The sequence below is a fragment of the Carcharhinus amblyrhynchos genome, chromosome 17 (assembly GCF_965287045.1).
Source record: "Carcharhinus amblyrhynchos chromosome 17, sCarAmb.v2.hapA, whole genome shotgun sequence".
NCBI classification, from domain to species: Eukaryota; Metazoa; Chordata; class Chondrichthyes; order Carcharhiniformes; family Carcharhinidae; genus Carcharhinus; species Carcharhinus amblyrhynchos.
The window spans coordinates 27,615,845-27,642,852 of record NC_137340.1 but is presented as its reverse complement, the minus strand read 5'-3'; the positions used below and the strand labels follow the sequence as shown (position 1 = coordinate 27,642,852).

Below are 27,008 nucleotides of genomic sequence, written 5' to 3'. Positions count from 1 at the left end.
GACTTAAACATATTCGATGAGGTATTCTCCACCACTTCAGTGGGCAGAGAATTCCAGAGATTCACCACCCTCTGAGTGAAGAAGTTCCTCCCCAACTGTGTTCTAAGCTGCCACCCCTCTTATTTTGAGGCTGTGCCCTCTAGTTGCTTCCTTTGCCAATCACCTTAAATTGGTTCCAAAACCTTCCACCAATGGAAGCAGTTTCTCTTTATCTACTCTGTCCAGACCTTGACCACTTCCATCAGATCCCTTCTCAACCTTTTGTTCTTCAAGGAAAATAGCCTTAATCTCTCCAAACAAGTTCAGCACACCCTGGAATCACTCTCGTGAATTGCCTCAGCGCCTTCTCAAATGCTTTCGTAACATTCCTAAAGTGTGGTGCTCAAAAGTGGACGCACAAGCCCGGTTCAGGCCATTTAGTCAAGACTACTATAACTTTTTTGCCTTTGTACTATATGCCCCTATCAATAAAGCCTAAGATCTGTATGTTTTAACCTGCTCTAATCCTGACTTGACGTCTTTAGGTCTCTTTGCTCCTGTACTCCTTGTTAGAATCAGGAGTTGCTTCTCTAGTCCACTGCTACATGGTCTCTGATTCCACACGAGGTCACATTTTGCCAAAACTAGCAAATTCTGATAATATTCTGAATTAGCTGTCCTAATCTGTCCCCCGACAATGTTAGATGTTTTGTTTGCTAATTACTCTGGTGAGTTTCAGGGTTTCATATCCCCATGACTCCTTGGTAGTATTGCAAACTATGTAAATAACTTTACTGTAAAACTGATTAGTTCCAATGTAGGATTTAACATTTCTATATTTGTTCTTTTGTAATCAGTGTTTCAGTGAGCCAATTGTCCATGTTCTCTAATGTTTGCAGTGGATTCCTGTGATGATTACTTTGTTGATCTTTTATCTTGCTACCGCTAATCTAGAAAAATAGATGTTGTGGCAACTCTGTAAGGAGGTACTGTACTAAATGGTCTTAGCCCTGTTTGAAGAAACTGGCTTTTTGGAAATATGGAAAAATAAGTAAAGCCATGATGAACAAGTGAAAATTAACTCTTCCAGTCGTAAACTTTTTATGTAAATTCTGATACAAGAATTTAATCTTGTAGGTTTTCAGTGGGCAGTGAAATAGAAGGCCAGAACTTGCATCATCAACTTTGCAGTTTACTGAGAGGCCGCAAGATTGAATATGATCAAACCAATGTATTATAGATCTGAAGCATTGTTGTGACAACTTTGCCAAAGGCATACACTATAATGGCACTGGAAGCCTAGTTACAATGAATAGCATTGCATGAAAGGGGAAAAAAGATTATAATTTGGTAAATAGCTGAGAGATTTGTGCCCAGTTGCAGCTAAACTTTGCTCCATTAAAGATGGTACCTTTGATATGGCAAAGGGCAAGCGTACAAGCTCTTAAAACATTACCCTACAGGAAAAACACTAAACTTGTCCAACTGTGCAACATAAACCAATGAACCCGAGGAGTGAAGGCACAGAAATAGTAGAACACCTTCAATGGAGATGGTAAAGTTCAGTTTCCCAATTGTGTTTCCTCTATTGAGGTAGAACTTGGAGGCTGGCTTCACCCAATCACTGGAGCAGTCTAAATTCGCCAGCCTCGTTCTTCTCCATGTTCACCTGCCTACCCACAAAGATTGAAAATGAACTTTGCCATCCTGCCTGTTACTTTTCTCCCTTGCTGCAGTAAAATGGGATTGAGCTCAATTCTTTTTCCTTTCCATCCAGGCAGAAATTCAATGCTTCTTAACACCCATTGTAAAGTTTGCAGGCTGAACCTACCCCTTCTGTTGTGGGCCAAGTTTTGGAAAGAATTATAAGGGATAGGATTTATAATCATCATAATAAATTGATTAGGGATAGTCAGCACGGTTTTGTGAAGGGTCGGTCGTGCCTCACAAACCTTAGAGTTTTTTGAAAAGGTGACCAAAGAGGTGGCTAAGGGTAAGGCAGTTGACATGGTGTATATGGATTTTAGCAAAGCGTTTGATAAGGTTCCCCATGGTAGGCTACTGCAGAAAATGCCGATGCATGGGATTGAGGGTGATTTAACAGTTTGGATCAGGAATTGGCTAGCTGATAGAAGACAGAGGGTGGTGGTTGGTGGGAAATATTCAACCTGGAGTTCAGTTACAAGTGGTGTACCTCGAGGATCTGTTTTGGGGCCACTGCTGTTTGTCATTTTTATAAATGACCTAGATGAGGGTGTAGAAGGATGATTAGTAAATTTGCTGACGACACCAAAGTCGGAGGAGTTGTAAACAGTGAGGATGGATGTTACGGTTTGCAGAGGGACATAGATAAGCTGCAGAGCTGGGCCGAGAGGTGGCAAATGGAGTTTAATATGGAAAAGTGTGAGGTGATTCACTTTGCTAAGAGTGACAGGAGTACAGAATATAGGGCTAATGGAAGTACTCTTAGTAGTGCTGACGAGCATAGAGATCTTGGGGTACGTGTGCGTAGCTTCCTGAAAGTTGGCACCCAGGTTGATAAGGTTGTTAAGGCGGCGTATGGTGTGTTAGCTTTTATTGGTAGAGGGATTGAATTTCGGAGCCGTGAGGTCATGTTACAACTGTACAAAACTCTGGTGCGGCTGCACTTGGAGTATTGCGTACAGTTCTGGTCGCCGCATTATAAGAAAGATGTGGAGGCATTGGAAAGGGTGCAGACGAGGTTTACCAGGATGTTGCTTGGTATGGTGGGAAGGTCTTGTGAGGAAAGGCTGAGCGACTTGAAGTTATTTTCATTAGAGAGAAGAAGGTTATGAGGTGACCTAATTGAGAAATAAAAGATGATCAAAGGATTGGATAGGGTGGACAGTGAGAGCCTTTTTCCTTGGATGGTGATGGCTAACACGAGGGGACATAGCTTTAAATTAAGGGGTGGTAGTTATAGAACGGATGTCAGACGTAGGTTCTTTACTCAGAGGGTAGTAAGGGCGTGGAATGCCCTGCCGGCAGCAGTTATGGACTTACCAACTTTAAGGGTGTTCAAATGGTCAGTGGACAGGCATATGGATAACATTGGAATAGTTTAGGTTAGAGGGTCATTAGATTGGTTCCACTGGTCGGCGCAACATCGAGGGCCAAAGGGCCTGTACTGCGCTGTTATGTTCTATGTTCAATGCCACAATCCCCTGCTGAGACTTCTTATTTGAATGAAAAAAATGAAGCAAATTTTTCATGTTCCTCATTTCCCTCTTCCATTCCCCGTTGTCTCTCCCAGTACAGCGTCTGCTAGAGTTAAAAGCTGTTGCTCTAATAGAACACGGAAAACTGTTTTGTACAAGTATTTATTTTATTTTGAGAGAAAACAGGTACAATTCAAAGTGATTAATGTTACTGACTTTGTCTGCCACTGCATTTTACCCCCTCCAAAAAAGGCTATGCTTTAAAATAATTAATTCTTTGTTTTAGTTGATTACCTAAAATTAGCGCAAAACATTATTGCATGTTTATAACATCACTTAAATAATCAGTGAGTATCATATGTTCTATATGCTTTTCATCATACTGAGAATGCAAGCTAGAAATGTAATTGTTGAGAGCAATTCTTTGACGCTGTTAAAACTTACATTAGGTGAACTGGTCTCAAACACCATGTATGTTAGGAATTCTTATCTGTGGGACGAATAAATAATTTCATACGTCACATCATGGCATAGTCCATTAAAGATAAATTTAGGATGAAGGTACAGATGTATCTGCTTTATTTGTATATAATGTGTGTGTATATGTGTATACTATATTTGTGAAATTTGCAATAAGTGTCACTTCTTAAAAAAAACTTTTAATTGTTTCTGTTAAGTGTAATGTCAGATGAACTGTTTATTATTAGGTGGTGGACGTATTGGTGATAGAAATAGCTGGAGTAGAGTGATATCTGGCATAATGCATTGGCCAGGCAGTATTTAGATGGTTATGTGGAACGTCTCTGATAGGGATGGGAACAAGAGACTGGCATTGGCAGCCATTTGCAATCTTTAAAAAAAACTTTGTGTGGCATGAAATCTAAGTGCCATAAATTATAGGATGTTTGAAATTACTTGCCTTCACCATTGTTAATTATAGTTATGACTTGAAATTGACATTGATGTGTTAAATTGCTTTTAGCTTTCCAGAAGGAAGACTAGTTCAGGTGAAGCTTTTTAAAAAAAATTGCAAGGTGACTTTAGCTGTTGCCAAAGGAGCAGAACAAGAGATCCACATGCAATTTACATTGCTTACAATCCAGAATTTTTTTGGAAAGTTGGATGAGGTTTTAATTGTGTGTATTTTATGAAAATCAGAAATCCTGTCTCTTGTGATAAATGCTTGTGGTACAGCTGAAGTTCATTTGCCAATATACTAAGTTCACGAGTGCTTGTACAAGGGCATTCAGTGGATTTGAAGTTTGAACTGATTCCTGTGCATTGAATCCTTTCAAGTGCAAATATTCAGTTTGTGTACATACTATCCCATTTTATGTACCTTTTTAATTTTATGGAGCAAAGCATTTTTTGCCTTGGTACAGTTTGTTTTGGAAAATTGCCATTTTGGGCAAAAATGACTACAGTTATATACTGCTACTTTCAAAATGAGAGAATTCGTTTTCCGGAAGCTTTGCAACAGATGGCTTGAGACAATTAAGCCATTTGAACTACAGAATAATTAAATTTCTGAATGTGGTTAAGCTGTAATGAGTACAAGTTTTCAAAGAAGGATGGTGGAGTAGTTCTGTTTTTCTGTGATATCTGAGAAATAGAGGAGGTGTGTTCATAGATACCAGATAGCTCCCAGTGTGCTACTCTTGACTAAAATATGTTTCAAATGGAGCAAAGATAATTAATTTTAGGGGCTCGTTGCAGATTTCCAGGTTTATGAAATGCTAAGTACAAATAATTGGCAAATTAATGGGATAGGTTAACCAACATAATGAGAACAGAGGAATTAATAGACCCTTTGTTAGAGGGCATACAGCTGAAGGGTTAGCTCATTTGTACTCAGGTGCTAATTGGCCTGTTAAGTGTTTCCAGTATTTTCCATTTTTGTTCCTTACAGAAAAATAGTGGCACGGTGATTAGCAACTGCTGCCTCACAGCGCCAGGGGCCTGGGTTCAATCCCTAGGTTGGGACACTGTGCAGAGTCTGCACGTTTTCCCCATGTCTGCATGAGTTTCCTCCGGGTTCTCTGGTTTCCTCCCACTGTCTCAAAAGCATGCTGGTTAGGTGCATTGGCCGTTCTAAATTCTCCCTCGGTTGGAGTGTCTCATTAGGGGAATTAAGTGCCTACTTGTGGCACTAATAAATAAACTTCTAAACTTGGTGTTTGATTTTAATAGCCCAGCCAGAGTGTCAGCAAACTGAGACGTGCTTTTTTTAAAATTCATCCTTCAATTCTTGCACCAAATCCCTTGTGTATTGTGCTTAACTAGTAGGCTTTCTACTTTGCTGTTTATGAGAATATTATCATGCAGACAATTTCCAACTTTACTTCCAATAATTAGTCTGTTATAATGTATTTAGGTGCTGTCTTTGTCACATTCGCCTCATTGACTGGGTCCTCCCTGATGTTCAATTCCCTCACTGATTGTAATGCTTCACAACTCCTTCATTCACTCTCTCTACTCTGGGCTCATACAATCTTTTGCTAGAACTTAGAACATTACAGTGCAGCACAGGCCCTTCGTCCCTCGATGGTTCCACTGGTCGGCGCAACAATCTTATGACCCTCTAACCTATCCATATGCCTATCCACTGACCATTTGAACGCCCTTAAAGTTGGCTGCAGGCAGGGCATTCCATGCCCTTACTACCCTCTGAGTAAAGAACCTACCTCTGACATCCATCCTATAATTACCACACCTTAATTTAAAGCTGTGTCCCCTCGTGTTAGCCGTTACCATCCGAGGAAAAAGGCTCTCACTATCCACCCTATCTAACCCTCTGATCATCTTGTATGTCTCAATTAGATCACCTCTTAACCACCTTCTTTCTAATGAAAACAACCTCAAGTCCCTCGGCCTTTCCTCATAAGGCCTTCCCACCATACCAGGCAGCACCCTGGTAAACCTCGTCTGCACCCTTTCCAATGCCTCCACATCCTCCTTATAATGCGGCGACCAGAACTGTACGCAATACTCCAAGTGCAGCTGCACCAGAGTTTTGTACAGTTGCAACATGACCTCACGGCTCCGAAATTCAATCCCTCTACCAATAAAAGCTAACACACTGTATGCCTTCTTAACAACCTTATCAACCTGGGTGCCAACTTTCAGGGATCTATGCACATGTACACCGAGATCTCTCTGCTTGTCGTCACTATCAAGAGTCCTTCCATTAGCCCTATATTCTGTACTCCTGTTAGTCTTACCAGGAGTGAGAGTACTTTGTCCTTTAGCTCGCCTAGAAGAACATCTTTAGAATTTTTTATTGAAGTTTTTAAAGTTCTGTTTGGGTTCTACAATGAGTCCTGGATATTTGGAAATAAGAGAACACTGGAAATACTCATGTAACTGGGTAACATTAGAGATGTAATGTGTTTTTAAGCATGCACTGACAGGAAAAGAACAAACAGGTGGGTCTGTGATGGGTGGAGGTAGGACAGATCAGATGATGCAAGGCAAAAGAAGATAGTAATGGGGCAGATAAAGTGTAAAGGATGTGTTAATTTTGATCATTTGATGGTCATGATACTCAGGTGGCATGATGTGTTTTTCAGGTTATCAGGGTTCCTTATTACCAATAGTGTGCACCTATGTGTTGTAACTTCTGACTACACTGAACCATGAAGATCAAATACATTATGTTGACCAACTCTGGGTCTAAAACACTGAGTATTCAGAACTAAATTTGCTTGATTGAACCTTGCGTTAAAACAACACCTGAACTTGCCTATTTTTCTTATTTTTTTTCATTGAGTTAAGGTATTTTTTTCTGACCTGGGGGTCTGTAGCATTTGTCTTTATGTCGCAGATGTCCGTGAAGAGCACAGGTTGTATTCAGTTTCTTGCTATGTGTTATGTTTGTTAATGAGGAAATTATGTTTCTCATATTTATATTGTTTCCAGTTTTTGTGTGTGAATCTTGTAGTTTTGCACTCTTTCTTGGCCCTAGTATCTATTTGTTCTGGCATCTGGTTCTAGTATGGCTGAATTACTCTGTTTATGGCCACCTTTTGTTTATCTTGCAGTCTGTGATCAGCGTAGCCTGGGATCTGTCGTTTCACTCCCCCTTTTTTGTCTTCCTTTCTTTGACATTCTTGGCAACCCATTGTATGCTGTGCGAGCCTCAGGATCTATCTCTACTTAGTCAATCAGTGACCTAGCTGGAACAATTACTGTTAATTATTAATTATTTCCCTTTCCCATAAGTGTTTTTCAGTTTAAAACTTGAAAAGATCCCATGAAGTTTCAACAAAAGGCATCTCATAAATGCTTATCAAATATCTTTTGAAAAACGTTTGTCAAATTTCCAATTTTTGGAAATTTAATCAAGAGGGTAAATTTAGATTCATTAAAATGAGGAATGAGTGATTGTTTTGTTAAGAACCCTGCAGATGTTACCTGAGAGAGTCTCAAAACCTCACTTGTTAACTTGAAGCACTGGTTCTTAGTGGTGTATGTTTATTTGGAATAATGTGAAGAATGCTGTACAACCCAGTGAAGAACCAATCCAGTCATGGTGTAAACAATTAATTTGGAATCACCTCTTGTAATTCTTTCAGTCTCTTTTGAACTAAACACATCTGTCTCTTTTCCTTTCTGTCTCCTCTTCATTCAACTTGCTAAAGATAGTATAAAATAACCTGATCTCAATTGTCCCATCCTATGCTCGCAACTCCTCCCTTTTGTGTCTTACTTTGAGCCTGTGATCTTGCCAGTACACAATCAGGAAAACCCTGAGATTGTCTGTTTGCAATTTCTCTGTAGCTGGATTTTCTATTGGCTGTTTAATCACAGTAGGCATTGCTGCAATCTGTGATCCTGCTATATCATTCCCTGGAATTAACTGAATCCCTGGAATGGATAATGTTTCTACCATTCCTACAACCACTTCTCCCATCTTCAAGCTACTCAAGTTCATTTTTATCAAAGGAATTTTTCTTGTTCCACCACAAATGCTGCTGACCAGAACCTCTTTCTTCAATATGTCTTCTGGACAACAAATATATCTATCCCACAACATTAGGGATTGACCATGCCTGTGTCTCAAAGTTTTGATGCTTTCCCCCATCCTTGTCTGTCCACGTTGAAATACTTTGGCGCACGTTCATAAACACAGCTATGCCCTTGTATCATTTGTGCACATATTTTCATTCCTATTGTTTGCATTTTTTCCTGTGTATAAATCCCACCTGCTTGCCCTGTTCTCCAAACTCTGATTTCATAGTTTCCTTAAGATTTATAACTCCAACCGTCTTTCTGTTTAATGTCCAGCATACTGACTTGATGTGGCTCAGTTTATTACAATGAAACTTTCCTCATATCTCTTATTCCCTCAGCACTATCTTTTTTATTTTGAGGTGAGGTCTCCTTGGAACGTTCAACCATTTCTTCTCTTGCTTGAGAGTTGTTTCCCATACCTTCCCATTTTCTATCTTTCTCAGATTTAAGAGCGTTAAAACAAAGTCTTTGACCAATGAACTAAATCATCAGCAAGCTCCACTGCGTGCCTTGCAGTTTTATCTTTGTTACTCCACAGGAGTCCTTATCATTGTAGGTAATGAGTCTTTAAATTCCTCCAACAATTACTTCTCTAAGGCCTTTATGGGTTTCTATTATTTTTAATGTTCTCACCCACCTATCAAAATCACCTTGCTTAACTCTTTCAAGTTCAATACAAGTCTGTCCAGACTGTTTTCTTGTATCTTGAAACTTTTGCCTGTAAGCCTCCAATGCTAACACTTGAGCGCTCAGTATAGCTCCCTTCACTGTCTCCTATTATGCAGACCTTTCCTCTGATAAAGATGTATATTTTTTTATATATAGACAGAATAACGAATGCATCCTGCATGTTTCAGCTAAACAAAATAAGTGATCGCCATTTGCTGGCTCATTCCTCAGGGCAATACCACGACCAATCAGAGTCTAGCTGCCTAGTTTAAATTTTAAAGTTCTATAGTGCCAAACAATTATTTGTAAGATTTTTGTTTGCGATCAGAATATGTCACTTTCAGGCTTAATGTGGAATTGAATAGTGTTATGGTCACTATTTCCAGTGAATCTTTTACTACGACATTGCTAATTAATTCTGCTTCATTACACAGTATTAAATCTAATAGCTTTTATTCATAGTTTGTTCCACTTGCATGCTGATCTGTCATGAAAAAATTCTTCAAGCTCATGCTCTAGACAATTTTTGCCAAGTCTATATGAAGATTCAAGTTTCTTAAAATTACATAACCTTTGTTACAGGTTTCAGTCATTTTTTGTTTAATGCTCTGTCCAGTGACATAACTACAGTTAGGTGGCCTATAAGCTCTTGCTTTTCCAAATTTCCACCCGTACTGATTCTATTTCACGATCTTCAAAGGCCAGATCCTTTCTTTGTAATATCCTTATGTCACTCTTTATTTAAAGGGCTACCCCCCTCCTCTGCAATTATGTCTTACTGAAATATTGTGTACCCTAATGGATTACCTTGGTTTGTTTTGTCTCACTTTTATGCTATGAAATATAAAAATCCTAATCTAACAGTTGTTCTTAAAGGCTACTGGCAGGACTTTGAAAGTAAGCTGTCATAATTGAAACTGGAGTACAGATTTTGTTTGAATATTAAGTAATCAAAGCTGCACTGTACCCATCCATGGCCTTTAATAAATATTAATATGCTTGGCGATTTCCTCTAATTTTGTGATGGTTTAAGTTACATTTTTGAGTGACTTTCTAGTCTACAGTACTCACTCAGTTATGCCCTGAGTTCTAAGTCCTCTGGTTATATGTAAGTTGTTGTTCTACATAACAATGTTGAAATGGATAACTTGAATTGAACATGCTTTTGTGTCCTGCAGGAGTGGTAGAAGGGGATCTGGCTGCAGTAGAAGCTTACAAGTCATCTGGAAGTGACATTGCTCGGCAACTTGTATCAGATGAAGTGCGCTTGTTGAATCGTCCTTCAGCTTTTGATGTAGGTTACACCCTAGTACACCTTGCTATCCGTTTTCAGAGACAGGACATGTTGGCAATTTTGTTGACAGAGGTGAGTTAGCCTAATAGTTCTATTATTTTTTTTATTTCTGTTTAGGAAAACTACGGGTTGATGTCAAATGAGTCCTTGCAGTTTGAGATTAAACCTAATATAGTAAGTACAAAAGAGATTTTTGTAATTCAAAAATAGCGAGGGTACTAGTCAAAATCCTAAGTGGCTGTCTCTATTTAAAACGTTTCACTACACTCAAAATATATATAATATATAGTGCTGTAATGGTAAATGTCACTGGACTAGTAATCCAGAGATGCAGACTAAGGTCCTCAGTTCATGTCCCACACAGCAGCTGATGGGATGTAAATTTAATTAACAAATTTGAAGTTAAAAGCTGGTTTTAGTTATGGTGCTATGAAATGATTTGAATCATTTGAGCTATTCCTCAAAAACACAATCTGGTTCATTAATGCCCTTTAGGGGAGAAAATCTGCTGTCCTCAGATGTTCTAGTCTACAAGTAACTCCAGAACCATTGCACTCTGGTTGACTCCTTAGCACCCTCTGAAAGGACCTAGCAAGTTACTCCTTTGTACATAACCGCTACAGAAAAGTCAAAAAGGAATAAAGCTGAACTGATGACATGCCATTGACTTAGGCGCTGGAAGGTACAACAGCACATCCCATTCTGTCAACTCTGCAATCCTCCTTGTTAAGATCTGTGTGCTTGTGTCAAAATTAGGTGAGCTGTCCCACAGACTAGTCAAACAATAATCTGACGTAGCCATTATCATGGGATCATAGCCAATATCCCAAACATAATTATCACCATCCCTGGATGTGTCCTGTTGCACCTGCAAAGCAGATTCACTAGGTGACGTCACAGTATATATAGTCAGGAAGGACTTGACCTGGAAGCCCTCAACATTGACTCTGCACCCCATGAAATCACAAGGCATCAAGTCAAATGTGGGAAGGAAACCTCCTGATTGCCACCTATGTCCTCCTGCAGCTGATGAATCTGTACTCCTCAATGTTGAACGCCACTTGGGAAAAAACAGGGTGGGAATGATGCACCCTGGGTTAGGGACTTCAATGTCCATCATCAAAAATGGCTTGGTAGCACCTTTGCTGACTGACTTGACCAAGTCCTGAAGGACGTACCTGCCAGTGGCAGGGGGTGAAGGAACCAAAATACCTTGTTCTCATTAGTCTACCTATTGGAGTTATATCTGTCCAGTAACAGTATAGTAAGACTGACTACTGCAGAATCCTTGTGAAGATAAAGTTCCATCTTTACACTGGGTATGCCCTCCATGTTGTATGATACTGCGCTGCAAAATTAGATTCAAAACAGGTCTAGCAGTTCAAAACTGAACACTCATACCTGTCGCAGAATTTTATTCAACTACAATCTGTAACCTCATGGTCTGGCATATTCCTCATTCTACTATTCTCATCAAGCCAAGGATGCCAGATCACAGATGCCACTCGAGCGAATTTGACTCACTCCATGTGACATCAAGAAATGGATGAAGGCAGTGGATAATGGAAAGACTTGTGGGCTATGACAACATCCTTTTAACAGTTATGAAGACTTGTGCTAAAGAACTAGTTGCCCCAATAACAAAGCTGTTCCAGTCCACTGGCATCTACCCACGAATATGGAAAATTGCCCATTTATGTCCTAGCCACAAAAAAAAAGGACAAATTCTGGTCAAATACTGCCTCATCAACTGTCTCTCCCCTAGTTGGAAATCTCCCTATCATAGTAGATGATGGTTGTGGTTGTTGGAGGCCAATCATTTCAGTTCCAGGACATTGCTGCAGAAGTTCCGTAGGGTGGTGTACTAGGCGCAACCACCATCAGCTCCTTCATCATTGATCTTCCCACAATTTAAAAGGCCTGTTGTGAAATTGTTCACTATGCAACACACTAGTTGTAATGCAAATATTAAAGGAGCCCATGTCCATATGCAACAAAATATGGACAACGTTCAGGCAATGACCATTTCTAAGAAGAAAGAACCTATCTATCTGTTTGATATTCAATGCCATTCATTTCCTTCACTGAATTTTCCACCATCAACATCCTGGGGATTACCATTTACCAGAAACTGAATTGAAACAACCTATAGATACTGCAGCTACCGGAGTAAGTCAGAGGCTGGTCGCTCTCCCTCTTGACTCCCCAAAGCCAGTCCACCATCTATAAGGCGTGAGGAGTGTGATGGAGTCCTCTCCAGATTAGTGCTGGTCCAATAGCACTGAATAAGTTCAACACCGTTCAGGACAAAGCAACCCACTTGATTGGTGCCCCGAAACAGCCACTCCCTCTACCGTTGGTACAGTGGTGATGGTGTCTACCATCTACAAAATGCACTGCAGTAACGTTGCAAGCTTCCTTTGATGCACCTTCCAAACCTGCAACCTTTGCTACCTGGAAGAATAAGGGCAGCAGACGAATGGGCACACCACCAACTGCAAGTACCCCTTCAAGCCACATGCCATCCTGACTTGTAACTAGAATTGTTGTTCCTTTACTGTTGCTGGGTTCAAAATCCACAAACTCCTTCCCTAACAGCATTATTGGTGTACTGTCACCAAATAGACCGCAGTCATTTTAAGAAGACAGCTCAACATCTTCTCAAGGGGATGGGTAACAAATTTGGCCTTGCTAGAATATTTTTTTAAATGGGGCTCAGCCAGGGATCTTAATTATGACCAGATTGTATTAGCGCCAACAAGCCCAAAGCATATTTCATTTTACTCTAACAAAGGAAAATCATTTTACTGACCTTTTGAATTTTATTTTCATTGTTTTCCCTTATATGTACCTCTGGAGTGTTTTCATACCAAGATAATGCAGTTGTCTTTATTCTGCATTCAAAGTATTCCTAAAAGGAGCACACCCAGCAATGAAGGTGTAATGTTTTTACTTCCAAAAATGTTAAATATGTCCTCTGTTTAAACTACAAATGTGATTGAAAAAAAGGAAATGTTATTGGAAATTCTTGGATGTATGTATCATTACATTCAGCTTCAATTCTTAGAAATATTCTGTGAATATATTGTACCGTTATTCTGTTTTTTTCACTGTAGGTGTCTCAACAAGCTGCCAAGTGTATACCTGCGATGGTATGCCCAGAGCTTACTGAACAGATACGTCGTGAGATAGCTGCTTCCCTCCATCAACGTAAGGGAGACTTTGCCTGTTACTTCCTCACTGATTTAGTGACATTCACATTACCTGCAGGTACTGTAACTGAAATATGTGGATTTTGATATTGTCATTTTTTAATAAAAAGGAAATTAGAATTGGAGTATGGATGTTTGATGTGCAAAGCATTTATTTGAGCAAATGATTGGCTTTAGATAAGAGGTAAAATGTAATATTTATCATCAGCATTGTCATATAACAGTTTGTTAATGTGGGTAGGAGAATTTATTCCAAATAGGGGTGAGAGTTATCTGGTCAGCTGTTTTTCTTGTCAGCAATTAACATGCTGCAGGAGGAAACTAAGCAAATTTTTTTGTTTTCCTTATTAAATCAACAACATTATGGTACCGTTTTATGTAAAGAACCTCGCAAGAGACAAATTGGGCAGAATAGATCCAAACTGTGGGAGAGATATTAAGAGTGACCTAAAGCTTGGCCAGAGTTGGATTTTGAAAAGGGTCTTTGGAGGACATGGGGAAAGTGGAAGGGTTTACACACTCCAGTTGGTGACAACACTGTTAAAACAGGAATAATTGTTAGAACTACAGAGCAGCATAAATCCATTACATTGAGAGCATTTTCATTGTTCTGTCAGCAGCTGCAAGTACCCCCATAACTGTGATAATTGTTGCACTAACATATTTATATAATATAATGATCCATGCAAGTAAACCAGGCCTTTGAATAAAATATTAAACCTAGGTTCCAGCTACCCCCTTGGGTGGATATCAGAGATGCCATGGCACTATTTTGAAGAACATCTGGCTAGTCCCCCCCAGTGTACTAGCCAATATTTATCCAACATTGGGAAACAGATTAAGTGGTAATTAGCTCATTGCTATTTGTGTGACCTTGCTGTGCACAAAAGGGCTGCCATGTTTACTGTTCTCCTACAATGTCTTCAATTTACCTTGGGGATTGAGACTCTGCCAGATTTTGGATGTTCCTAGATTTTGAATTGAGCAGTTTGAGCTATGGCAATTTAATGGGGTTAAGGGTCACTTGGACCTCCTGGGTAGAGTGGTGCGCAAAACAGTGAAACTCGTAGCTAATCTGGAGCCATATTGCACTAATGCAGTTCCTAGATGAATTTCCAGATGAGTCCTTTCTTAATTTACTCCGTTAAAATTGATGCATGGAACATTATAAAAATATCTTGGTTTTTGAACAGCTTTAGTTTTTAGACAGCTGGATTTGAGCTTTTGAAGTACTTGGAATATTCTTCAGTAATGGAAAGCACTATATGAATGCTCCAATAAGTGTCAATAAAAACCAAAGGTACAACGCTGTCAAGATTCAATCAATGTCAGGCGCAACTTGATCATTTGCAACTTGGTTGTTGCATTATGTTGCTGGTTGAGTTTGGCTGTGTTTGCTTTTGTAGGAACACAACTTCAAACCAAACATTATTGTAGACAGCCCCTTGAAGTGTTTTTGTGATAAATGCTATTGACTATGGATTTTTTTATTCACAATACACATTGGTAGAATGTTTTAAGCTCCTGTGATGACTTGGTGAATTTATTCAGTTAATAACAGCCATACAGAAATGTCTGATTTCCAGTTTTTGAATGAGCTAATCTGAGCTGGAGTGGCTGTCAGTTGTAGATTCAGCACATACAGGATGCATAAAGAAAATTTGCCTTGTATTCTTGCTGTGGTACTCTAGTGCTCTCTTTTTTTCTTCCCCTTTCACTATAATCATACATGTTTGGGTGAGATGGAATCTGCCTGTACTGTGAAGAATTTTCATAATAGGGCAACAGAGAATGAAAGAAACCCATGAACTGTAACAAATGGAGAATGCTGGAAAAACGCAGCAGGTCTGGCAGCATCTATATGGGAGAGAAAACAGTCAACATTTCAAGTTTATTTGGCTCTTCTTCAGCAAAGGAAAGGAAAATCTGTTAGATACTAGACCATAGCTGGAAATGATTGCAACAGAAGTTGAGCAAGCTTAAGGGCTATGGGACAAGAGAGCGGAAAGGAGTGTTTTTGCAAACATGTATGGGGTTTAAAAATAGGGGTTAAGGTGGAGGAGTAAGGTCATGGTCTAAAGTTGTTGAACTTGATGTTGAATCTCGAGGGCTGTAACATGCCAATTGGGAGATGAGATACTCCTTTCCAACTTGTCCTGACCTTAACTAGAGCATTGCAACAGGCCAAGGATGAACATTTGGATGAGGTAATGAGTTAAAATGAAGCAACAGAAAAGTTGAGGCCATACTTGTGGATTGAGTGAATGTGTTCCCAGAATGGTCACCTAGTCTGCATTTAGTCTCCCCACTGTCAGGAGACTGCATTGAGCGCAATGAAAACAGTAAATCAACTTGAAGGAGGTGCAAGTGTAACACTCCTTAACCTGGACGGAGTTTTGGGGCCTTGAGTGGTGAGGGGGTGGGAGAGGTGAGCTAAAGGTATTACGCATTCTCCGATTACGAAGGATGGGGAGCTGGGTGTGATGGAAGGGAGGACTGGGGTGTCATGAAGGGAGCAGCTCCTGTGGGGTGATTGGAGGGGGTTGGTTTTGAGGGAGTAGATGTGCTTCGTGATGGCATTGTGCTGGAGTTAGTAGAAATGATGTGGAGATGTTGATGTTGGACTGGGGTAAACACAGTGAGAAGTCTCACAACGCCAGGTTCAAGTCCAGCAGGTTTATTTGGCATCAAAAGCCACTAACTTTCGGAGCACTGCCTTTCGTCAGATAAGTGGGAGTTCTGTTCATAAACAGGGCATATAAAGACACAAACTCGAATTACAAAATAATGATTAGAATGCGAGTCTTGAGATAATCAAATTTTAAAGGTACAGACGGTGTGAATGGAGAGAGCGTTAAGCACAGGCTAGAGATGTGTATTGTCTCCAGACAGAACAGTCAGTGAGATTTTGCAAGTCCAGACACGTCGTGGGGGTTACAGTTTGTGTGAGATGAACCCAGGATCCCAGTTGAGACTGCCGTCATGTATGTAGAACTTGGCTGTTAGCCTTTGCTCAGCAACTCTGCACTGTCGCGTGTCATGAAGGCCACCTTGGAGAACACTTCCCCGAAGATCGGAGGCCGAATACCCGTGACCGCTGAAGTGTATCCCAACAGGAAGAGAACACTCTTGCCTAGTGATTGTTGAGTGGTGTTCATTCATCCATTGTTGTAGTGTTTGCATGGTCTTCCCAATATACCATGCCTCAGGACATCTTTCCTGCAACATATCAGGTAGACAACGTTGGCTGAGTTGCACGAGTATGTACTGTGTATCTGGTGGGTAATGTTGTCACATGAGATGATGGCATCCGTGTTGATGATCTGGCATGTCTTGCAGAGGTTGCTGTGGCAGGGTTCTGTGGTGTTGTGGTCACTGTTCTCCTGAAGGCTGGGTAGTTTGCTGCGGACAGTGGTCTGATTGAAGTTGTACGGTTGTTTGAAGGCAAGAAGTGGGGATGGCCTTGGTGAGATGTTTGTCTTCATTAATGACATGTTGAAGGCTCCAGAGAAGATGCCATAGCTTCTCCGCTCCAGGGAAGTACTGGATGACAAAGGGAAATCTGTCCACCGTGTCCTGTGTTTGTCTTCTGAGAAAGTTGGAGCAGTTTTTCGCTGTGGCGAACTGTAGTTTGATGAGTCGAGTGCCATATGCATCTTTCAGCGTCTGGAAGTGTCTGTTGTGATCCTCCTCATCTGAGCAGATCCTGTGTATATGGAGGGCTTGTCCGTAGGGAGCAGCTTCTTTAGCGTGTTCAGGGTGGAAGCTGGAGAAGTGGAGCATCGTGAGGTTATCTGTGGGCTTGCAGTACAGTGAAATGCTGAGGTGACTGTCCTTAATGGTGATGCATGCATCCAAGAATAACTGATTCTGGAGAGTAGTCTGTGGTGAGTCTGGTGGAATGAAATTCAGTCGGGATCTTGGGTTCGTGTCACACCATCTGTAACCCCCATGACTTGCCTGGCCTTACAAAATCTCACTCACTCACTGTCCTGTTTGGAGACAATACACATCTCTTTAACCTGTGCTTATCGTTCTCTCCACTCACGTTGTCTGTATCTTTTAAGATTTGATTATCTCTAAAGACTTGCATCCCAATCATTATTTTGTAAATTGAGTTTGTGTCTTTATGTGCCCTGTTTGTGAACGGAACTCCCACTCACCTGACGAAGGGACAGCACTCTGAAAGCAAGTGGCTTTTGCTACCAAATAAGTCTGGACTTTAACCTGGCGTTGTGAGACTTCTTGCTGTGTTCGTAGAAATGACAATGGTATTTTGAGCTTGCAGGCTGGTGGGGTGGAAAAGTAAGAACAAGAGGGACATATCGTGGTTCTGGGAGGGAGGGTAAGGGGTGAGGGCAGAGCTGCCAGAAATGGGTAGAACCCGGTTGAGTACACCATGTCTGCAACGAGCAGCATCTGCCAGATGCACTCAATCATCTGTCTAGGCCCACAATACCTATTCACCTCATGAAGGGCAAAGCAATAGATTCATAAGAACGCCACCTGTAACATTCCCTCCAAGTCACACAGCATTCTGACTTGAAAATATATCATTGCACCATGATTTGGACCCAACAGTAATGGAGTTCCCTACCTAATAGAACTTTTAAGGCAGTAGTTCAAGAAGGGTTTTACTAGCACCTTCTCGGGCTTTGTCTGTGATGCATATGGGAAGAGAATCTGCATAATGATGACCTACCCAACTCCATCATCTTGTAAAGTTTGTTTCACTTCTCTATTCCCTCACGGCTGAATTCTGCCTATAATGGAATTGGGTGAATTCAGACTATAACTAGCTGCTTTAACATGCAAATGATTGAGATTTATATTTGTAACCAATTTTTAAAGAAGTTATCAAACAGAGATTAGGATCTAGTCAGTTTTAATGAAAATGAAGGTTTTGCCATTGGGATTGCTGTCTTGTAAAAATCGGTTGTTTTGTTTTCATTGTGCTCAATGCAACAATTGTCTTTTTTTGAGATATTGGCTTTGAATGTTTATTAATTCATTCACAAAGGATTGGAATTGATATTCTGGCTATTACTCCAAAATTAATTCTGCTGAACTAAGATATAATAATGAAACTTGAGGTTAGATATCCTGATAAACTTAAATGAATCCTCAGTCATCTATTTCTTTCTGTATTTACATATTTGCATACATTTTTGGTCTTTGACTTATTATACAAGTACAATTATACTGAGCTGAGTAATTATACTGGGCCTCGCAGCCTTTCTTTAAATAGGTCATGAAATTAATGGGATCACACAGCAGTGGTTATATAAAATGGTGTTTGAGGCTTGAATTTAGAGCTGTTTGCATAAGCGTATTGAAGCTTTCATCGGCCCTAACGTTACTTGCATCACATTGATGTTTGCATAGATTTCCTTAAGTTAACTGTATATGTATAGTATATATACATATATAGGTGGCTTAAAAATTCAGTTGCATAGCGAATAGGCAAAACAGCCTATTAGAGAATCTCTGTTGGAGTAAGAATTAAGGATTTTTCACCCTCCCCGAGAACAAACAGTATCGAAATTCACTTCTAAGATGTGTATTCTTTCAGTATCTGGTCTTTTGTCCGTTTGGTCTAGCTGTGAAAGCATAAATTTAAATTTGTCTTCCTATAAAATGAAAATAGGATTAATGTTGTTAGAGCTAGGTCAGTGATGTTGAATGGATAAATGAAGAAATTAATGCACAAACCTGACACAAGTAAGTAATATCCATTTCCCTGCAGTGAATAGTATAAATGCACTTAAAAATGGAAGTTATTTAATATAGCACTCAAAGTATTGAATTACTGAAATTTATAGTTACCTTTCAGAACGTATAATGTACAATATAAAATAAATACTGCATGTCAAATAGAATTTTGCCTAGAGACCATTTAGCCCACTGTCTGAGACTTGACCCTTCTACATTTTTAATTGGAAACAATTGAATTGGGAATCCAGCAATTAAGCTTTTGTACTATTGTGGGACTTTAGGTACAGCATTCCAGTAACCTCCCAAATGAGGGAGGACCTGCAGATAAAAGCCAGCAACAAACATTTTAACATTTAAAATGCTCCCTTACAAAACTGATCTATTTATTATGATAGTTACAGTGACTAGACCTGGCTGTTGTATTAGCCCTTAATCTGTTTGATTGAATTAACAAAGATTAGCATTCATACTGTAACAACTAGGGTCAACAGATTGACCGATCCATTGTTGAGGATGAACTAATTCTCACTTAAAGAAGCATGGGTACTAAGAGACAACCAGCTCCGATTTATTATGGTAAATCGTGTCTAACTGACCTGGTTGAGCTCTTTGTTACAGAGCAGTAAATGTATAGATATTCTGTATTGTACCATATAACAGACTTGTTCAAAAAATAGCACATAGTATTAGAGATGGTGGAAGCTTGGAAATATAATTGGCTAGCAGGCAGTGAATATTGGTGAACTGACTTTTTAATTCGAAGTGTGGAATTGAGTCCCATGGACTGGTATTTTCTTGCATGTTAAGTACCTAAACGTGGATGTATGCATAAAAATTGAAATTTGTGAAGGATAGTGTTCAGAAGAGCATGCATGGGGAGGAGATGGCCTGGTGCTATTACCACTCTTCTATTAATCCAGAAGCTCAGCTAATGTTCTGGGACCTGGGTTTAAATCCCACTATGGCAGGTGGTGGAATTTGAAATCAGTAAGAACAGTGTGGAGTTAAGTCTTCTGATGACCATGAAACATTGTCGATTATCAGAAATACACAACAAATCAGCCATGATCTTATTGAATGGCGGGGTGGGCTAGATGGCCTGCTCCTGCTCCTATTTCTTATGTTCTTAAATACCCACCTGGTTCACAAATGCCCTTTTAGGGAAGGAAATCTGCTGTCGTTGTTTGGCCTATACTTGACTCCAGAGCGATGGCAACTAGGGATGGGCAATAAATGTTGGCCAGTCAGCGACATCTTTGTCCCACAAATAAATAAAAAAAGCAAATATAATTTAATGCAGGTAAGTGCAAAGTAATCCGTTTTGGATGGCATAATATGGATATGGTGATGCTATTTTTAGGAGCACAGAAGCAGACGAACCTAAGGGCTGCATATTTGCAGACCTTTGAATTTGGCAGGACAGTTGATAAAGGAAGTTAAGGAAAGCAAATGGAATGTTTGGCTTTATAAATAGGGGCATTAAATACAAAACAAGTCATGTTGAACCTTTGGAAAGCACTGAATAGGTCTTGGTTAGAGTAGAAGGATGTCACTGCATTGGAGAGGGTGCAATCTAAAGGTTAATGGAATATGATGGTATTGGGTGGGAAAGGTTTGATTAGCTTCCACCTCTGAGGTGGGGGAAAGGTTATATGAGAAACCAACATGCAAGTTCAGCAAAAATGTATTTGCAGCCCTGCATCTCACTTCATGGTGATCTTGTTGCAAAGGTAGGAGTTGCCATGATATTGTATTTAAATCCTGTCTCATACGTGACCTTGTTGTTGAGGTGAAGGAGGAAATTAAGGAAAGAGTAAATGTACAGCCAACCTACAAAAGGGCGCAGATCAATAAATTCAAATTACAAGACAAAGAAGGGCCATCCACTCCTGTAGTAGATTTAGTGGATGTACCATCTGAGGTTTTGTAGCTTTGCTCTTCAGTTTATTCTTGTAATCCACTTTTGTTATAAGTTAAAGAATGGACTACTAATGAAGCAAAGTTTTCACTTCAGCAAATGCACTACATGACAAATGATTATACGTTAGCAGTAAGCACAAATTAGCAGAAATGTTTACCATGGCAAGTGCAGTGGAATGATCTGTAGAAGTTGATGCTTGAGTGGCTTTTATAGCATATAGCTGTCCACAGGTTGTTTCTGGTGCAACCTTGGGTTTAATCCATTGCCTGGGTACAGAAGTATTTATGTTGGTGGATTGATAATCCAGAGCATCCAGACTAATGACCTAGAAATTAATTCAAACCCCACAATAACAGTTCGGGAATTTAAAATCAGGAAGAAAAGGCTAGCACGAGTAAGAGTGACCATGTAACTAATGGATTGACATAGATACCCAACTGCTTCACTGATTTTTTTTTAAGGGAAGAAAGAAGGCTATCCTTGCTTCGTCTGGTTTATGTGCGACTCCGGACCCACATCAATGTGGCTGACTCTTAACTGCCCTATGAAATGCCCGAGCAAACCACTTTGTTGTGTTGAAGAAGGTGGCTCATCATCAGCTTCTCATGGGCAATTAGGGATGAGTAATAAATTTGGCCTTGCCAAAGACATCAACATCCTATGAATGAATAAAAAAAAACCCAGTGTATGCTTATGAATCAATGCCAGATTGTTGTGATGAAGACCTCATTCAGTAACTGTCAGTTTTAAATGACTCGTGTGTTAGCAGGAACTGGGTCAAAGCTACTAGGTGTGAGGCCACAACCCAAAAGTGCTCCTAATATGGTACTAAATTGGCAATCTCAATCAGAGGTCCAAAGGGTAGCTGGTATGAGAAGGGAGAAAATGAGACTCTAGGTTTTATTCTGCAGAAGAGCTGTCTTAATCTTGGATAAACACTGGATGAAAAAAAACTAAAGGTCTTTTTTCCACTGCATGCATCCCTGTATATTTTGCAGAGAAATGAGGTGAAGCATAGAGGAGTACTTGAAATGCATTTTCCTGATGTACATTAGTTCTAAATGGGGAGAATGAAGGGTTTAAAATTGTTGAATTTTTTCTTGAGCTATCTGGGGTGATATCACACTAATTTGCCTGTCCCGTGACACATTTTGGAGTCGCACACTGCTACTGAGTATCGAGAGTAAAGCATTTTCTTATTTCAGTATTGAACCAAGTTCTGAATGTCATGTGTCAGGCGCAGTTTTAAGATCTTTTAAATAAAATGAGGTACTGGTCATTTTAATCCTACCAATGGGTTACAACTTAATTTAGCAGATACAGAGAGTACAATGGGCCAGATTAAATAAGAATATTAATCATCAAAATTACAATTAATAAATTCACAAGATATAGGAACAGTATTCGCATTGCTCAGTGATATGTGGTTCTTACTGACATATCTCTTTAAATTTCTGCACAAAGCTATTTATATCATCTTGGATGTTAGTGGAAATATTAATGAATGCCATTGTTCCCATCACTGGCAGCTTTATTTTGCCATTTAATAGGGCAAGACATATGTAAGTGGCATCGTTATGATGCAACCTTTGTTTACTAAATGGAATATGGAAGTAAACCAATCTTCGTCAACATTTGTTTTTAGTTTTAATCTCTAGATAAACAACTAAAAAAGTGTAGGTGACATGGTGTTCGCCTCCAGTCTCAAATGTAATGCTGACTTCATGCTGTTTTTGCTGACTATAGCTGAGTTGCTGTGTAAATGGAGCACTGTTTCTTTATGGAGCAATAGCTGTTACATTAAGGCATTAAATCAATTTTTAAAAATACTAGCATATAAGTTTTAACACAAATTTTACAGCAGCTGTTGTGTTTAAACTAGTTGCTGAAATAGTAAATACAAATCCTGAAAATGGGCACACATTAAAAACGGTGAAATATTATGCTGCTTTTGAAATTGTCCCTTTAGAAAAATGTTTGTCAAGATTTTTTCCCTTGTGTGTGGAAATTCAAATGTAGAAATGATCAGTAACTAGAGATTTTGATTAAAATGCTTGGGAAATTTAGTGTTTGTTCTCCATTCCAGGTCTGTCATATGAGAAGAGGCTGTAACAGTTAGGATTGTATTCATTGCAATTTAGAAAAATGAGGGGGGGGATCTCATAGAAACTTGTAACATTCTAACAGGGTGGATTCAGAAAGAGTGTTTCTGATGGTGGGGAATCCAGAATTAAAGGTCATAGTTTGAGGATAAGGGATAAACCTTTTAGAACCAAGGTGAGGAGAAATTTCTTCAACCAGAGGACGATTGTGTGCAATTCACTATCGCAGAAAGTCGTTCAGGCCAAAACATCATGTGATTTCAAGAAGAAATCAGATAATAGCTCTCAGCCAACAAAACCAAGGGATACGGTGGAGGGAAGGGAGAATCAGGATATTGAATTCGATGATCAACCATTATCATGATAAATGGTGGAGCAGGCTTGAAGAGCTGAATCGCCTACCCCTGCTTTTAGTTTCTGTTTCTATTCGAACGTTTCAATGTAATAAGTAGTGACTGAAGGATAATTTTTGGCGTCTGTCATGGCCACCGAAGACAGCAATAAAGCATTTTCTCCATATAGGATAATATCCTAAAGCATTTTGTAAGACTGCAATAAGACTAAAATTGACAAATTGCTGAACCAAATAAGGAGATATTGGGGTAGATGACTAAAATCTTGTCAAGGTGATAACGGTTTTTAAAATGGTTTATTGAAAAGAATGTTTAAGTAGAAAATTTTAGTTTTGGGTATAGATGACTGAAGGAACCATAGCCAATGTGGGAGTGGTGCTGCACAGTTGGAGGGACTCTAGGATTCTTGGCAGAGCTTAAAAATAGAGATCGAGGTAATGAATGTGAGGATAATTTTAAATTTGAGGCATTGGTCTGGGAGTCAGTATAGATTAAACATTGGTGATGGGTAATAGACTGGGTATGAGTGTCAGTATAGAGGTTAGAAAGATAGGTGGTCGGCATGTTATAGCAATTGATTCTGGAAGCAACGGAAAGCATGGTTGAGGACTTCGGCAATAGATGAACTAAGATAAAAGATGGGTTTTAAAAAATAAGATTGAAGGAAATTGTGCCATCAAAATCTGGAGTTGTTTTGGTTTTCCTTGCTAAACAATATTTCTGTGCAACAGGTGAAACGTGTATGCATGGAAAATAATAAATGGACATTATGTGAATTATGAATTGCCAGGAACATGGAAAGGAGGTGCTAAAATTTATACCAGGAAAACAGTAACTAAGTATAAATAAAAAGAAATCAATTAAGTCACTACTTTAAAATGAATAAATATAAAGGGATCTAAACTGTTCGTAAAGAATAGAATGCAAAGGGTACTAAAAGTTAATAAACAAGACTAATTGTTAATCGAGTTAAGCTTGAGCCATCTACCAAGTATGATTAAATCTTGCAGTTCTATTGTAGTTAGAATTTAATCATTAACAAAGAAATTAAAACTAGAACACAATGCAGTATATATCCAGATGGTACATGCAAGCTTGTGGGCAGTAGGTTCTGGCCCTGATGGCCACGCCTGTAGGAAATATCTCTGGCTTGGAGTTCTTGGATGGAATTTTCCCTGCCCCTCGTGGGACCAGAAAAGTAGTGGGAAGTAATATTGGGAGGGCTCGCTGATGCATTTCTGAAGTTTTCCAGTGGTGGCATATGAAGTGGGAAGAGAGCAGGCAAATTAAATAGATAAAGCCCCAGTTTAGGGGCGATTTTATAGCACTAGCATTCTACCAGAAATGAAGTGGCCTCCCGCTGTTTTGTCAATAATGTTTTGAGTCTGGTGTAAAAGTCTTGGATGTGAATTATTATCATGTTATCCTTACAGCTATAACTGGAAGTTGGAATTTCTTTTGTTTTTATAAGCTATTGGCCTCTACGGGGGTCATAACAATAGTGCAAATCTATGATGCTAGGTGAGAAATAAAGATCAGGAAAAGAAGGCAAAAGATAGTAAGGGCTGCAGAAAGGAATGTGAAAAGAAACTTGAGGGAGTAACGTAGTTTTTAGAATTTTTATTAAAGAAAAGTAGTTGAGAGTAATGTGGAACCTCTAAAGCTGATGCAAGTAATTCAGATGAAAATAAGGAAATGGCAGGCTTGTCAAACAAATACTTTGTCAGCCTTCACAGTAGTTAATGTACCTAATATTCCAGGAAAACAAATGAATCAGCTGCTAGAATTCACTGAAGTTCACATAAGCAAGTGAACAGTATTAGGAGCAAAGACAGTAAGGAATCAATTCTCAAGGACTTGATGGTTACCATCTCAAAGCTTCAAAAGGCGTAGGTGAGGAAATTGCAGATGCCTTAGCTATAATTTTCAAAGCCTCATCGAGAATCCTTTTTAGATTGAAGAACTTGCAAATGTCCTGTCATTATTTTAAAAAGAAGTGAAACTATGAAATTGTAAACCTGTTAGTGGGGAGTTGCTGGATTCAGGGTAGGCCCAACCATCTTCAGCTGCTTCATCAATGACTTTCCCTCTATCATAAGGTCAGAAGGATGTTTGCTGATGATTGCACAATGTTCAGTGTCAATCGTGACTCCTCAGATATTGAAGCAGTCCATGTTCAAATGCAACAAGATCTGACCAATATTCAGGCTTGGGCTGACAAGTGGCAAGTAACATTTGTGCCACACAAATGCCAGGCAATAAGAGACACTTTAACTTCCGCTCCATGACATTCAATGGTGTTACCATCACTGAATCCCCCCCACTGCCAACATCTTTGGGGTTACAATTGACCAGAAACTCAACTGGACTCGCCACATTGGCCTGCTCTTGTAGTCACTGTGTTAGAGGTTTGGAGTACTGTGGCAAGTAACTCCCCTCCTGACTCCCCAAAGCCTGTCCACCATCTACAAGGCACAAGTCAGGATTGTGATGGAATATTCCTCACTTGCCTGGATGGGTGCATTTCCAATGATACTGAAGAACCTTGACGCCATCCTGGACAAAACAACCTGCTTGATTTGCACCACATCTACAAACATCTACTCCTCCCACCATCAGTGCTCAGTATTAGCAGTGTGTACTATCTACAAGATGCACTGCAGCAATTCATCAAAGGTCCTTAGGCAGCACCTTCCAAACGCACAACCACTTCCATCTAGAAGGACAAGGGCAGCAGAGATGTGAGAACACCACCACCTGCAAGTTCCCCTCCAAGCCATTCACTGTCTTGACTTGAAAATATATTGCCATTCCTTTGCAGTCACTGGGTCAAAGTCCTGGAATTCCCTCCTTACTGGCATTGTGGGTCAACCCACAGCACGTGGACTGCAGCAATTCAAGAAAGCGGCTCACCGTCACCTTCTCGAGAGCAACTAGGGATGGGCAATGAATGCTGGCCAGTCAGCGATGCCCATGTCCCATGAATGAATGAAAAAAAAACCTGAGCACTTGGAGAAATTTGAGCTGGTCAGGGAAAGCCCACATGGATTTATAAATGGTATGTCATGCCTAATGAGCCTAGGTGAGTTTTTCAAGGAAATAACTGTAGCAGCAAACTCAGAAATGCTAAGTGCCCACGTATATAGTTTTACATGGGGAGACTTTTGATAAGGTTTGTCATAGATTAGACGATAATTAAAGCTCGTGAATTGATGGTAAACCATTTACTTGGTTAGAGTTGATATCATGGATATGTATGCGAATTGGAAGTTAATGACTAATATACCACAAAATGCTGTACAGTGATGCCAACTATTCAATATTGACAACTTCTATGATGATGGAGAACCATTCATCCAATGCTGCTGCTGATGCAGATATTGGTCGTACAGCAAGTGGTGTAGACCACAACATAAAATTACATAGTGATAAATAAAGTGAAAAGAAAGATTAAATATTTAAATTGTGAAAACTTAAACAGTTGAGATCTAAAATTGTGGTCCTGTTTACATATGCATCCCTAAAATATGATGGGTACTAAAGATTATCAAGTTCTTGAAATCATTACCTT

At 39.6% G+C, this 27,008-nt stretch overlaps 1 protein-coding gene across 5 annotated transcripts in view; it reads left to right on the top strand.

The window, feature by feature from the left end:
• Positions 1-27,008, top strand: part of LOC145354397 (ubiquitin thioesterase ZRANB1) — a 77,494-nt gene that overhangs the window by 21,290 nt on the left and 29,196 nt on the right. For 4 of the 5 annotated variants that reach the window (XM_080205660.1, XM_080205661.1, XM_080205662.1 and 1 more), the window contains 2 exons: positions 10,019-10,206; positions 13,251-13,404. In XM_080205660.1, the coding sequence (XP_080061786.1) occupies positions 10,019-10,206; positions 13,251-13,404 (342 nt within the window). Of the gene's footprint in view, positions 1-10,018; positions 10,207-10,251; positions 10,309-13,250; positions 13,405-27,008 lie in introns of all 5 variants that reach the window. The other variant, XM_080205665.1, reaches the window with a different exon arrangement.